Source organism: Papaver somniferum, unplaced genomic scaffold, assembly GCF_003573695.1.
Source record: "Papaver somniferum cultivar HN1 unplaced genomic scaffold, ASM357369v1 unplaced-scaffold_135, whole genome shotgun sequence".
NCBI lineage: Eukaryota > Viridiplantae > Streptophyta > Magnoliopsida > Ranunculales > Papaveraceae > Papaver > Papaver somniferum.
This window is the reverse complement of record NW_020622713.1, coordinates 7,223,743-7,238,737: the sequence shown is the minus strand read 5'-3', so window position 1 is coordinate 7,238,737 and position 14,995 is coordinate 7,223,743. Positions and strand designations below refer to the sequence as shown.

General features: G+C 36.7%; 1 protein-coding gene and 1 long non-coding RNA gene across 3 annotated transcripts; one reads left to right on the top strand and one right to left on the bottom strand.

Annotated features, from left to right (window-relative positions):
• Nucleotides 1-5,161: 5,161 nt before the first annotated feature.
• LOC113334107 (polypyrimidine tract-binding protein homolog 1-like) lies at nucleotides 5,162-9,883 on the top strand. Of its 2 annotated transcripts, none has more exons than XM_026580449.1 (10): nucleotides 5,162-5,594; nucleotides 5,710-5,919; nucleotides 6,311-6,373; nucleotides 6,463-6,536; nucleotides 6,642-6,737; nucleotides 8,285-8,342; nucleotides 8,418-8,522; nucleotides 8,615-8,696; nucleotides 8,946-9,011; nucleotides 9,240-9,383. In XM_026580449.1, exons 1-10 carry the CDS (start codon nucleotides 5,409-5,411, stop codon nucleotides 9,248-9,250), a joined length of 951 nt encoding a protein of 316 aa, XP_026436234.1. In that variant the 5' UTR covers nucleotides 5,162-5,408; the 3' UTR covers nucleotides 9,251-9,383. The 2 variants fall into 2 exon arrangements, with proteins under 2 accessions (XP_026436234.1, XP_026436233.1); XM_026580448.1 differs by having other exon boundaries at nucleotides 5,165-5,594; nucleotides 8,946-9,058; nucleotides 9,240-9,883.
• Nucleotides 9,884-9,947: 64 nt separating this feature from the next.
• Nucleotides 9,948-12,929, bottom strand: LOC113334109. Its single transcript, XR_003352512.1, has 5 exons — nucleotides 11,944-12,929; nucleotides 10,964-11,133; nucleotides 10,815-10,841; nucleotides 10,426-10,713; nucleotides 9,948-10,292 (listed from the first exon to the last, which is right to left on the bottom strand). It is a non-coding gene; the product is annotated as an uncharacterized LOC113334109 (long non-coding RNA).
• Between the last annotated feature and the right edge of the window lie 2,066 nt (nucleotides 12,930-14,995).

Genomic DNA, 14,995 nt, shown 5'->3' with positions numbered 1-14,995 from the left:
GAGGATTGACTGCAGGTCTTGCGCCGAGTGCACCACTAGCAATGTACACCCCGCATTTAAATCCTCCATCATTGTACACCAAATTCAGGTTTCCGCTTTAACTTCAGGCATAACAATGAAAGTCCTTTTGTAAACTCATAAACACCGTAGAATCAATTTCAACCTCTAAAAGTGTAACCTGCAAAACAAAAGTTAAACACACAACAAGATAATGTATACATTATATTCGTATATGGCACTTCTAGACCATAAAGCATTATTTCTACGTACGTATCAGATGGATCAATTACTTCCCACTTTTGGGAATCACATAATAATGGTGCTAATGTTAGTAGCACAATAAGTATTACCAGTATCAAAAATTAGATACTTTAGTTTGTGCTAGCATACTCTCGAACTTCTGGCCGAGAAATATTTTAATTTCAACGAGATCTCAAAATTTAGTTCAAGCGTGGATTTTAGTGCTATTAAGTGCTCGTTAAGAGGCCAAGGATGATATCATCAACTTATCCGGAATTTAGTCATTCTTCAACAACTCAAAACACACAAAGGATTGTTCACAAAATTCTCCACTTCTAACTGGTGATTATGACTTGATTTCAAGCCTGACATAGTTCAAAAAGTCAGGTGGCTGCCTGAATTGGAAACTCGAATCTTTTTGGGATTCATTACATTCACTAGTCATAACAAGATGCAATATGAGTCATTCATGGACTACCACGCTAAGTTACATCTATATTAGGAGAATGTTTTTCATTTTACAGAGTCAATCCTGGGGGGTTCAGCAGGAAAAACCCTTAAATCGCACCTTCAACGATTATATTACTTTTTCTGCGCTTCATCTCAAACACCAACCTGTAATATTCAGGCCTCATGATTTTTACGGTGTGAGTCGGATCCGATCATTTGCGCTTTTTGGAGAGATTCCATCCTCTACCTTATTTTGAGGGGAATAGACTATATGCCTACCAATCACGATGTCGATGTTCCTCTGCAGAGGGGTACATAACCACCATTGTAAATAGATAATCGACAACTATATAGATCTACACATTTCTCTAATGCATGCACACTTAACAAAAGTTTCACAGACTGGTACCAGCGCCACTTCAAGGGCATTATCATCCCCTCATCTTTAATGAGGTATATACTTAGAGAGTGTGGATCATATTCCGATAGTATCCACGAGCACTATCTGTAGTATCTTCAAGAGTACTACATATTATAAGAGTGATTGGAATCTATTTTACTAGGCATATATGAGGCAGTCACCCGTGCCTCAAGCGTGTCTTAACACACGACTTGGTCACTGCGAGATGCATGATTTACCTGTTGTGAAAACTTCTTGTGTCTGTATTCTCAAGCAAGTGACGAACAATAATTTCCCAGAGCTACTGCAATTATTTGTTTTAATCATGAGTAATCTCCAGCACCTTAATTACATCCAATATCTTGGTGTGAGAAAACAAATGAGATGTTTCACGCCAATTCTAGTGGAAGCCGAACTTTCTTTGATCAGGATCAGATAACCTATTTAATTGTCGACATTTCTTACTGCAACCTTTAGGTGGTGTCTGTCATATCCATCACTTCAAGGAAAGCCTTAAATTTGTCGACATAATACATGTCATATTCAGACGGCAGTCTTTCTCCCCCTGGTTAAGACGGGAGAACCTTTTTAGGTTATCAACATAATTCTCACCATCCTCTTGTTGTGACTTTTCTCTCCCTGACTAAAGTGGGAGAAAATTATGGTTATCAACCTTACTCTTGCCATCTTCTGGTGGAAGGTTGTCATGCCAACTTATGGTGGCATCTTAGTTTTCTTGATCATGGCGGAAACATTACTACCTCATTTCTGGAAACTTCTGGTTCCATAATTTTGTCCAATTTTCAAAGACAACTCTACTCATGATAGTTTTTGGGTGTTAATTAAACCATAAAGAAGTATCCTAAAAACAGTTGCAGGATCGACAAAAGATGAGACATTTCACGTTGTTCATTTTAACGACTTACTTCCTCCCCCTAACGGCGGGAATACAGTCTCATCTGCAATAAGACATTACCATCTAGTGGATGTGTCTGTCAATACGATAAAGTATTGAAATAATTGTCCATACTGCAGGGTGAATAAGTCCTGCATATGCCACCTTGAATCCTTTCTAGGGATTAATGTTGGTGATTCATCAACTGGTTACCATAATGTTAATGTTGATGCAATTTAACAACTAATTGTCTCAGGGACCAACAACACAATTTACATCCCCATCTAATAGAAGCTTCAGGTTCTGTAAAAGATGCCTATGAGCATTTTAAATCGTCTACTCATCTTGGTAGAACTTTGGTGTCCATAACGACAATGCCTGAGCATGAAAAATCGAGGCCATTAAGCTTCTGGATAATGACACTGTGAGATTCTACGGATAGAATTTTCATATGGCACACCCCATAAAAGAGAGAGAATCAAGCTTCTCTAAACGTGCTTCTGGCACAAAAACAAACAAAGTAACAAAATACTCCATAAAAAGGCTCATTTATTATTTCAAGATGGTGATACCAAATATTCCTAAAACTCAACAGATTCTTCTGGAACTTGATAGAATATAAGGAAAACAATACACCACCAGATAAAATGATATACGCTCTTCCTCAGACGTCTATCATACTATTCGAACCTGAAATGATATTTTACATTTCGCAAAACTTCTACAAGGTTATAAAAGTGGTTCGAAAATTTGTGTTTGTTGTTCCGCTGTCTTTGAGACACATATCTCCATCATACATATCTTTACTGGATAGATTATTTCTGGAATCCATATCCTTTGGTAAAGATAGACGAGAGAAAAATAATAAAGTAATCAACAAAAACATTTGGTAACCATGGACTACTTCGGGAACCCAAAATTTTATGGTTTATTCCTGAAATCCATGGACCACTTCTGGAGCCTAATATGGATTACCACATAAACCACAGATTACACATTGGACTGCTTCTGGAGTCGACAACGTCTCATGGATTACTTCGAGAATCCATTATTTACAAAACAAGGAAATAAAATAAACATAATTTAAAAGTAAAAGGAAACATAAACATATATATGGTACTTAAAGGAAATAACAAATCTCAATTTTCGTCACCTTCAGGGTCGACGAAATATTAATTTCCAAGACTGCACATGGATATAGTCTTTGTGGAAAAATTGCCTAAATATCAGTTACATGTCACTTCAGGGACCACTGATAAAATCTGGCTAGTATTTGTACCGGGTCATTTCTGGGACCGATTAGCTAACCAGCACCATCCAATATCCATATCGTGTCGCGTAATATTCCAACTTCAGGTGGAATAATTTTCATTTCTGGAGATCATTTAGCGAAGAAAATTTGAATTTGTGCTACCCCTGTGGGACGCAAGGATTCTTCGCTCTCATAGTACTCTCATTACATTAAAACTCTGAGTACCAAAAATAGAGAAAGAAGCAACGAGACAAGTAATTATCCACTATGAGTATATGAACTCACCGTTGATATACAATTCCGCTAATTAATTAACTTGCCCACAAATATCAACTCTTGGCTGATATTTTAATTAGGAAAGAAACAAATTAGCCCTGGTTCGGTCGTTTATTGAACTCATGGTAGAAATATGATTTGGGGAGCAGCCTACCCACGCATGATTAAATGGTGTCCTGCAAGACCTACACTCACCAAAATAACAATCATGGAGTACAAAATTAGACAAGGCTATATATATAATGAAGAAAATAAATTAAGCAGAGAGAAGAAGTGTCTGTCTGTCTTCTTTATGCTATCATTTCTCCATTTTCTTCCTTTGGAGATTTGAGCGGATAGCACATCGTTCCATATGTATCTGAGCATCTGTCCGAGAGCGATTTCGTGCTTATAACGTGTTGTATGATATTCAAATCGACCGACAAACACTTATAGCTCATCTTAAACGTAAGATGATGAGAAGATAGACGGAGACTTGACTATCTAGTTAATTCACTAAATGGGTAATATACAAATAACATGAAAAGTTATATGGGATGAATGGGACTTTCGTTTCCCTTTTCATTTCTTCTTTCTTAATATACATTTCTTCCTGTGTGTTAGTTACATAAAGGTGTCGGCTATTTATAGCCTAACAAAATATCCAACTAATGATACAATTAAAGCCACATATGGGGACAAATGTTTACATCAAATTATGACTAAACCTTGAGGACTAAGATTAGTCTGGCTAATCCTTTACAATATAAACTTGTAGGTAGGGGTGTAAATTCGGGCAGGCCAGGCCGCCCGGCCCAAAAACTAAGACAGGCCGGGCAGGCCAGGCTTAACATTTGTGAGCCCGTAAACAAATTCAGGCCGGGCAGGCCGGGTAAAAGTAGATAATTTGCTACCCAAAGACCGCCCAAAGCCCGCTTTTTATACGAGCAGGCCAGATTGGGCCGGACAGGCCACTATTTTGAATTTTTTTTTTTTTTATTTTAAGTTTAAATTTTCAAATAAATGGTATTAAATGTATTTATTTTTATTACAATATCCTTTCCTTTCTAACATTGCATACCGTAAGTGATAGTATTATTTTATATTTAAATTACAATGACAAACTTTTAATTTTAGTCTATAATAAATAATTAATTAGAGTACAATAAACTTTCTAATAAGAAAATTTATTACCATTAATGTTTTTAAAAGGCTAATTATAAGTAAAAGCAACTATATATTTTATTTTTCTTGACACAAAATTGACAATTATAAAATGGTAAGTTTTAAGTCTTTTTAAGAGGATATTAAATGATTAATGGCACATAGAAGGTTTTCAGGCCGGGCACTAGGCTGGGTATCAGACCGGGCATCATAATTAATTGCAAAGCCCGAGACCGCCCAATAAATTAATCCAGGCCAGGCCGGGTGGCCCATGGCGGGCCATAACAGACTTTAAGCTACTTCGGGTACAGACGGGGTCAAGCGGGTACAGGCAGGCCGAGTATTTTCGGGTATTATTTACACCCCTACTTGTAGGTAAATGAGTCTAAATTATTCTTTAACCGGCATATGGTGGGCCACTCCACAGTGATGTTTTACGTAACATTCTTCTATTTCTCCCATATTATTCCACCGATTCAGCTCGTATGACTTCCAGTTTAAAACCAGAACTGATTTAATAATTCTGTTAAGTGTTAACATTATTTCTCCGAATTCTATCAACCTCGAATTATCGCCTCAAATTCTCTAGATAACGTGCGCGCGCGCGCATGTTCCGACTTGAGTGATGCCCTAAATCCCCAAAGCCAAAACAAAAAATATCCGAAAACCCTAGTTTCTCAGATCACAGATACGAAAAACCTAAGTTATTGTTCCTCGATTTTTTCCTCAAACCCTAAATCTAACCATAGAAGATGTCATCATCATCAGGGCAATCTCAATTTCGTTACACTCAAACACCATCAAAGGTTCTTCACCTTCGTAATCTACCATGGGAGTGCACAGAAGAAGAACTTGTTGAACTTTGTAAACCCTTTGGAAGGATCGTTAATACTAAATGCAACGTCGGTGCTAATCGTAATCAAGCTTTTGTTGAATTCGTAAGTATCATTAGCATTTTACTACAGAATCAATAGAATATTTGGGATTTTTGAATAATTTTGATGAATTTCAATAGTTTTAGTGGTAATTTTTTTTTGTTTTTCTTTCTTGTAGGTGGATTTGAATCAAGCTATTTCAATGGTTTCATATTTTGCGTCGTCATCAGAGCCGGCACAAGTTCGTGGTAAAAGTGTATATATTCAGTATTCAAATAGACATGAAATTGTAAACAATAAGAGTTCTGGTGATATTGCTGGGAATGTCTTGTTGGTGACAATCGAAGGTGTTGAAGCTGGTGATGTTAGTATTGATGTTATTCACTTGGTAAGTTTGTCTTCGCTGGAGGGGTTTAAAAAATTCACATGTTTGTTTGTGTTTGCGTAGTTTCATAAAAATTTGACTGAAATTGGCTCTAGGGCGTGCATATGCTACTGATTTATGTTTGTTTGAGTTTATGCTAGGAGGTGGTATTTCGGTGTTTTTATCAAATCGTATTATTTGGTTGCATCATCATGACTTTTCTTCTCAATATTACATCCAAGACAGTTTGGAACTTACTTCATGATCATGTTATCCTTTAGGCATTACATGAAAGTTCATTCTGAAGATGTTCGTTTAGCAATTGATTGAGATTTCGTTTTTAACTCCCATGTATTTGGTTATGAATGGCTAATATGGTTTGGAAATTTTGACTAATCAGAATTTTGATCTTTAGGTGTTCTCTGCTTTTGGTTATGTGCACAAAATCGCTACTTTTGAGAAGGCTGCTGGCTTTCAGGTCAGATTTCTACATTTTGAGGTCTCCGTTGGCATTTTGTATGTACTTTGTTATCATTGTATACTAATGAGGCTGTGCATTTCCTACAGGCACTAATCCAATTCACCGATGCTGAAACTGCAGCTTCAGCACGTAATGCATTGGATGGACGAAGTATACCAAGGCAAGCAAGTTTTCTTAGAAGGATTTCCTGTAATTATAAACCTGTAAATTTATCTTTTCGATTTTTATTTTTTTCAGAATTGTAATCATGTGTTCATCTTGTCAGGTACTTGCTTCCCGAACATGTTGATTCCTGCCACTTGCGTATCTCCTATTCAGCCCATACTGACTTGAACATCAAGTTTCAATCCCATCGCAGCAGGTATTCAACTGTTAAGATTGTAGTGTTGCAATTTTTTATCGTGTCTGACTTTTTGCTTTGAGCTCTTATTTCTCTATCATCCATATTCCTCCTATATTTTCTAGTCATAGGTTGCTAATTGCTGTGTCTGCTTTGTTATCTAGGGGTACTAGGGGTAGTGAGGCCAGCAGGCGAGAATACAGATGTTTCTTATATAATTCCTTAGTAATTTCCTTCATCTCACTGGTTTAATATTATTAATGACAGTCTTCAATTTGTCATTTTTTTGTTACTATTTACCTTCTTCAATGTTTTTGAAGTTCTGCTGATATTGCTTTGTTCGAGGAAAATTTTATTTGTCAACGTTGAGCTTCAACCATGAAGTTTCTTGCCAATTCACATTTCTTTCTTTTCATTCATATATTCTATATACTTTAGGATAGATTCTCACTGCGTTTATTAGGATACATGAACTGTAATTTCCGCAATTTCCGCGTCCCTCTAATGTCTAATCACAACTGGGAAGATCCGTGAACTCCTATTGAGAACCCAACTCTTGAATTTTAACTGTAGTTGCTATTGGCTATTTCATTGCTTTTTCAGTGTCAATTCGACTTTCTTTGTCCCCCTTTTTTTTGGGTATCTTTAATCAGGCCTTGTCTTATTAAGTGGCTGCTGTGGTTCAATGATCTGCAGCGAATTAACTCTACCAGATAATGTGATTCCTTTTAGTTTAAATGTTATTAGGAAAATACTTGATTCCTTGAGAAATTAAGAAAGGTAAGATAACATTCTTTTATTTTGTTAGGATGTTGAGAAATTATTGAAGCCATGGTTCATCTTAAAGAGTGACACATGAATTACTTGTTATTGTAGCTAACTTTGCATCTGCTGATCATTGTGTGAGTTAGAGTTAGAATGAAAGTTGTTCACTGAAAAATATTTCTAACAAATCACAGCTCGATAATGTAATTGATTGTCAAATTAACAAAACAACTATTTGACTGGGTCATATGTAGAAGCAACTAGTCTCTGAACTCTTATCTTAATGGGAGTCAACAGTTCTTGGCTGGCTGATATATTACAGTTTTTAATACAGAGGGATGTCGTCTGACTGGATCATTACGAACTTCTCAAATTAACAACATTTGGTGGGGGTGAACATTTTTCCCCCCTTCTTCATTTTTCAATTCTGTAATCGATGTCAAAATAGCTGGATTCCTCTGTTTATTGTTATAAAAATCAGCCTTATGTTGTTTAATGGCTGTTGAAAATAGTATTTTGCCAGTTACCAGTTTCTCCTGATTCCGTAGTATCGTTAAGTGTTGTGTTATGTCCTTTGAATTAATTATCAGATCTTAATTCGATATCTTTTCCTGTGGTGCACACTATCTAATATTGCTAACATAAAAATCTGTTGTATGAATACAACACTGTAACCTACTGTGATCCGTCATTCAATATCTGCTAGCTTTGTCTGGCCATTTTCCTTTTAGTGTTCATACTGAATTTTCCTTGTGCAACTTCATGAGTATGCAGTTACAGTTCTTTTTTTAATGGTTTTGCAGAGACTACACAAATCCTTACCTTCCTGTTAATCCTTCTGCAATTGAAGGAACTACGCAGGTAAAAGTAATATATATATTAAGAAATTTAGAAGCTCTAGGGAAGTTTATGAAATCTAATGACATGTTATTCCAGTCTGTGTTAGGTCCCGACGGGAAGAAAGTAGAACCAGAGAGTAATGTGCTTCTTGCTTCAATAGAGAATATGCAATATGCGGTCACGGTAGATGTGCTTCACACGGTATGGAAATTTCTCCATGACATCTTTGGCTGTTCCTTTTTCTATAGCGATCTGATGTTTTTTGTTTCTTGACATGGATTTAATCGATTCAGGTATTCTCGGCATTTGGGACTGTTCAAAAAATTGCTATATTTGAGAAGAATGGTGGAATGCAGGCGCTAATTCAATATCCAGGTAGGAAACATTGAATTGACACTACTCTTTTCCAGCATATTAGAAGTTACTGCAGCATTAAAGTTAACACTGGTGCTGAAGTTAACTCTCATTGTTCATGTTGATTCTGCTGCTAGTGTTTGTCATTTCCTGGCAATCATATAGATGTTCCCTATGTATATATTGATCAAATAGTCAATATAGGAGTCGTCTAGTGTCCTCATTATATAGTCATTTCTGAACAGACAAATCATTGTACCTTGATTTCAGATGTTGCAACCGCATCAGTTGCCAAAGAATCTTTGGAAGGACACTGCATCTATGATGGCGGCTATTGTAAGCTTCATATGTCATACTCTCGTCATACTGATCTTACTGTTAAGGTATGGATATATATATATATATATATATATATATATATTGATCCGTTGAAAGAAACAGAAATGAGTTGGGTGTCATAATAAAACAATGGTTCCTCATGTTGAACAAGAAAAACGTAACTGCCTGTTTGCTTTCTAGACTTGTTGATATTTATGTATCTGGTTGGTGTTTCTGTTTTTGCAGGCACACAATGATAGAAGCAGAGACTACACAATCCCATTTTCAGCTTTGCCCCCCATGCAACAACCTATGCCTTTACCACCTGCTCCTGGTGGCTGGCAAAATCCCCAATATACTTCAGTGCATGTAGGAAATGAATACTCTGCTGGAGCACACATGCAACCTCCTGGTGGACAAGCATCATCATGGGATCCTAGGATGCAGGCGAGCAGCCCAAATTATGTCTCAGGACCAGGCACTATTCCTGGTCAAGCATATGGTCCACCCCCCAACCCGCCCAATGGCTCTGCCCCCTGCTAATCCTAGATGGGCCGGGTTGGGGTCCCACCCCTTTGTTTCACCTGGTATAAATCATGGGATTCAGCCCACGGTGTACCTAGAATGTCCTTTCAATTGGTCTGCATCTAGTGTTTTCATTGTTCGAGGTTGATAGAAGTGTGAATCGAAATTTGTTTGAATAGAATCAGTTTTGGTCTAAACTAGAACTGATCTGAGCTAAATTTGGGTACTTAAGTCGAGAAGAAGAGCTTTGAAATGTTAATTTCTTTTTCATTGCATCATAGGTTTAAAGATGCAAGAATTTTTAGTATCGACTTTGCAGTGGTTTGGTTGGTTTGTCAATATCATGAGCTATGTTATTTGTTCCACTGACCACTGATGCTTTGACATAAGACAATACATCCCCAAGCATTATTTTGGGTACCCATCCCTTTATAACTCTGGAATTCATTAGAGTCGGACGAAAGAATGAGGTTCCTGTACAAAATTTCCTCACCGGTTACCCCTCTGATCATACAAGAAATTTATGCAGACGGGCATTATTAAATAGCCACTGTATGTGCGGGTGAGTTCTATATATATAAGAGTTAAGTTTGCGCATACAGGGAAATGACAACCTTGCCAATCATGTACTGGATTTTGATAAATATCATTGCAACTTGTAAGAGATTTCCGCATCTACACTCAAAGAAATTGCAAAACAGCTCTCTTAGCTCATCCGGGTTTGAAGAGATCCGATTCCATGATTGTGCAAATCCGCAGACCATTGAAAAGCACCTGAAAGGAGTGATTTGATATCTGAAGTCATCAATAAAAAAAAGGATTGAAGGTCTATCTATCCTCGATATTTAGATTACAGATGCGCAAAAAAGAAACTGAAATTGAAATTGAAAAGACGAAGTCAACTTACTTAGAATTTTAACAAGATAAAGATTTTCTTAGATGCTGTAGGAAATGTTAACAGCATCTCACTAAATTTCGCCATCCGTTTCTCCCTTTCTGAGTCTTGTTTAGTTGAACTGGTGAGTACCACTTTCTCCAAGACCATGGCATGTTTCAACAGAAGCTCCAAAAATTTCAGTTCATTAGCATTCCCATGAAGACCTTTAATCTCGGCAATCTTTAGATGACATATCCTACACGGCAAAGACAACCCTGCATCCCAGTCGTCTCCTATGTTATCCGGATCAAATTCCACCTAGACAATTACCAAATATGATATTAGAACTAACCAAACTTCACAGCACACAGATTAGGTTTGATACTTATGAAAATTCATATGAAGTGCTTGATGAATACCTCGTTATAAAATGGACACGCTGGGGCCTTGTCGTTATGGAGATTGATATTGAGCATTACCGAGCGTTAAAGAAAGAAACTTATTTAGACTTAATAAGTTACTTCGAGTGACATAATATAAAAGTAATGACAATGAATTTAGTTAAAACCTTTGATATCCGCAGGGAAATGAATTCTGCGTTGGGAGAATTGTTTAGTACGAAGAATATTGAACGCAGGCAGTCCCTCGACAGGTAGGTCTGGAGCGCTTCAAATGTTGAATATTAAAATCTTCAGTCGGTTGAGTGTGCAGTATATCATCAGGAGCTCTACCTAAAGCCTTGGGTGAACGAAATAAGAGAAATGTTATTCAGATTATAGTTACACTGCAAGAAACATAAAACAAAAATATACCAAATACATAATATGAAAATATGCATCCTATGGTGGAACCGCCTAGCCTTAGCATATGCAGCTAGAAAATCTCATTCATTAATCATCAATGCCTAATTTAGTTATCAAGCAAAGGCCTAATTTTTGTTGGTCAAGAGCAAGATAGTAGCTCATTTCTTACGATTTTGAGGTTTGCAACATAGTTTAGCGAAGGCCTATAATTATTTATGTTTTTTGCAGAGCTACTACACCAGCAGAAGTAGCGGATATATAAATTCACATCAAGCATCCTCGTCCACAAAGCAGGCAACAGGCGTTGTGCTTTACAAAACTGTGCCAAGGCAACACCAATGCATCTAGTTTAAGGGTTACCGCAAGGTGCAGTTAGGAGCTCAACTAGGGGTACCCCAAAAATATTACGATGCACTTAGGAGCTCGTGTAGGGTTATATTATTCTTGTTTGTGTTTTCTTGTTTCATTTATTGCTCGATCCCTTGTTTTTCCTTTTCTAAATATTGGTGGATTGGATGCATTGAAAAATTTTGCGTGCAGACAAAATCAAACACCTATGTCCGACACAAGCATAATGCGTAACCTAAAGCACTGATGCATGGAGTGCCTAGCCGCGCACCTCGCTTCCGAGACAACATAGAGAGCAGACATAAAAACAAAATGGTTTTCTAAGAAAAATTACTATTAAAAGGTACAGAACAGCACTTCAAAAAAATTGAACTCAGAAGAAGGTTAGAGGCCATACCTCGAGGAAATTATGATCTAAGGTCAAGACTTCCACGTTATGAATCTCTCTTAAAAGTCCCATCACACGTCGGGCCCAAATTTCTGTCACTTGACTACTAATGCGTATCTTAATATCAGCAGTGGCTAGAGATGAAAGATTCATTAAAGTGAGATTTGTCGACATGTAATTATTGAAAATGAAGGATGACAGACTTGGAGCATGCAGTTTAACCTCTCCACTGCTTTCAGAATCCCAACTATCAAATTCAAAATGCTTAAGTCTAGGCAAGGAAATGTTGAGATTCATTTCAGGAAATGGATCTTCCTGTACTTTCATTATCAACGATTCTAGAGAAGGAAAACTCGAAAGAACCTATTCGTTAGTTCTTCATTATTACCAAATGATATATCCCAAAATATCAGACGCAATGATTTCAGCAGAGGTAAACTCATTTCATGATCAGGTAGAATAATCTCGGAGTCATAACCATCATCTTCATAACCATGCAATTCAAGCTCAAGCTTTGTCAGCGATTTACAAGTACATAGACAAAGAGGGATCCAAAATCTCTGTCAGGGGTTAGGCAAATACACATCTCTTGAACATTATGGCTGACAGCAGTGGCAATCCATCTATGTATGCAGCTAGGGATCCAAAATCTCTGTCCGTCCTAACATTATGGCTGACGCATTAGTAGTCAAGTGACAGAAATTTGGGCCCGACGTGTGATGGGACTTTTAAGAGAGATTCATAACGTGGAAGTCTGAACAGCAGATTTCGTATCAGTAAAAGATAGGATGTGCTCAACCAAGGAATCTGGTAATTTGAGTTTCCTATTTCCATTTTTCAAACAGTGTGAAATAATGAAAATCGGATTCAACAAATTTCACTCAAAAATTGAAGATATAAACCTCGTTCCTAACTCTCTGGGAAATCGTTAATGGCGGAGAAGAATAGGGATGGCGATTGAATTTAAAGAGATGCAAGTTATTTTTGGGGAAAAGGGTAATACTCGAGCGATTAAAGAGATGCAAGTTGTTTTGTGTTTACTGCTAGTGTTGATTAATACTCGAGCGAGCGAATGTTGTCCATCTATATCAGATCATCAAGTGAACGGTTGAGATGAAACGACGCTTGCTGCTTCTTTTTTCCCTGAAAGCAAAAAGCAAATATGGCCAAAGGGGTCCAAGTTGGACTACCGATAAAATGAGTCAACTTCGTTTATCCCGTCTTTTAAGTCACCATTATTTCAATTATTTATTAAACCTATAAAAAGAATTTATTTAAATTATTTTACTGTATACTTCTTTGTTCCTTTTGCCGGACACATTACTTAATTCTGAAAACTACTTCCGTGATTCTTAACGGACAACAAAATAAACAACCTTGGTATAGGAGCGGCATGGTTTAGTAGAGGTGCGGCATTCTAATAAAATAGAAAGGGTCATTACATGATCATTTAAGGTATCTTTTATCAAAAAAATTGGAAATAATAAACTAACCCTCATAATTGATAATCAAGTTTAATGATGATAATTAAGTTTACTGTTAATGATTAATTCACTTATATTAACTCAAAATCAAAACAAAATCAGATTTTAGAGTTTAAAAAAAAAGTTTGGAGATGGTAGAGAAGTTTTAACCCAAAGTGAAGGTCAATTTCAATCAATTGAAGAAATTAACCAACAAAGTGAAAACTCAATGCCTGAAAATGACCAGGTATACTTCTAAATTAGTCCCAACTAGCTTTTTGTTGCTCAAATACGTAAAAAAATTCAATTTCTTACATTTTCAGAACTAATTACGGTCGGCATTTCGCTCGTAACCAACCGTAATTCATAGTTACGGTTCGTAAAAGATGAACTACCAACCGTAACTGGTTAAATTTGGGGAAAAACCCAATTGTAAAACCAATTACGGTTGGTAACTAAATGCTCGATACTAACCATAACTCAATTACGGTTGGTAACCAAATGCTCGATACCAACCGTAACTGAGTTACGGTTGGTAAATAAAAATGGTTACCAACCGTAACTGAGTTATGGTTGGTAAATAAAAATGGTTACCAACCGTAACTAAAGAAAATTTTCAGATATAAGAACATACGGTTGGTAATTGAACTATTACCAACTGTAACAACATCAAATTCTCCAGTTACGGTTCGTAATAGAGTTAAAATCAACCGTAGCTCACATAAACCCAGAAATTTGAATTTCAATTTTCACCTAAAACCCTAATTTCTGATAGAAATTAAACTTAAATCGAACAAAATAAGCTAAACCCTAACTGGGTTTTTCATAATATACCTCATATAAGTCATTACACTTGATTAATTTTCGAATCGCTGATTAATCGAAGACGATGAAATTTCCTGTTTTAATGGAGGTTACAACTGATGGAGGAGAAGAGAAGATGAAAAAAAATTGATTTGATTTTTTCTGATTCATTAGGTTTAAAAAAAAATGATTTGATTCTGGTTGATTTAAGGTGAAAAGGGTAATCTAGTCAATTTACATCCCTTTAGAAAATACTATCACATTGCCACCCCTCTACTAAATCATGTTGCCCTTATACCAAGGTTGGAAATAAACAATACAAAAACGGAATGCCAAAAAGCTCTCACATTTTTTTTTTGTGTATTCCGTGGGCCCCGCGAAGGACAGCAGGGATCGGGTATATGTGAGAGCTTTATTGCTGTTTTTTTTTTGCACGGTTTATTTCATCGTCTTTCACCAGTTGCCAAAGAATATTTTTAAGAACACTGCATCTATGATGGTGGCTTTTGTAAGCTTCATATGTCATACTCTCGTCATACTCAGCAGGATTATCATCAACCTGATGAGTAAAACCGGCTGCTGTACTTCCTGGGTGCAAGAAACGAATATGTCGCTTATGGACCTGGATTAAGATCCTCAAAAAATTATTTTCTGTTACGCATTTTCTTGCATAGACCCATTGTTGCACCGCATCTCTTGGGATGAGTTTAGAAGGTTGCCTTGTTATGCTGATGATTAAAATGTTCAGTCCACTTCCTAGTGTTTTAAGCTTAGGAGAAGAGTTTTAAAATGTT

What these genes read in the sequence shown, in the direction of transcription:
- LOC113334107 (XM_026580448.1), top strand. Translation starts at nt 5,409, where the DNA reads ATGTCATCATCATCAGGGCAATCTCAATTTCGTTACACTCAAACACCA. An exon ending in GATGGACGAAGTATACCAAG is followed by an intron (nt 6,537 to 6,641) that starts GCAAGCAAGTTT and finishes TCATCTTGTCAG; the next exon opens with GTACTTGCTTCCCGAACATG. An exon ending in CAATTGAAGGAACTACGCAG is followed by an intron (nt 8,343 to 8,417) that starts GTAAAAGTAATA and finishes ATGTTATTCCAG; the next exon opens with TCTGTGTTAGGTCCCGACGG.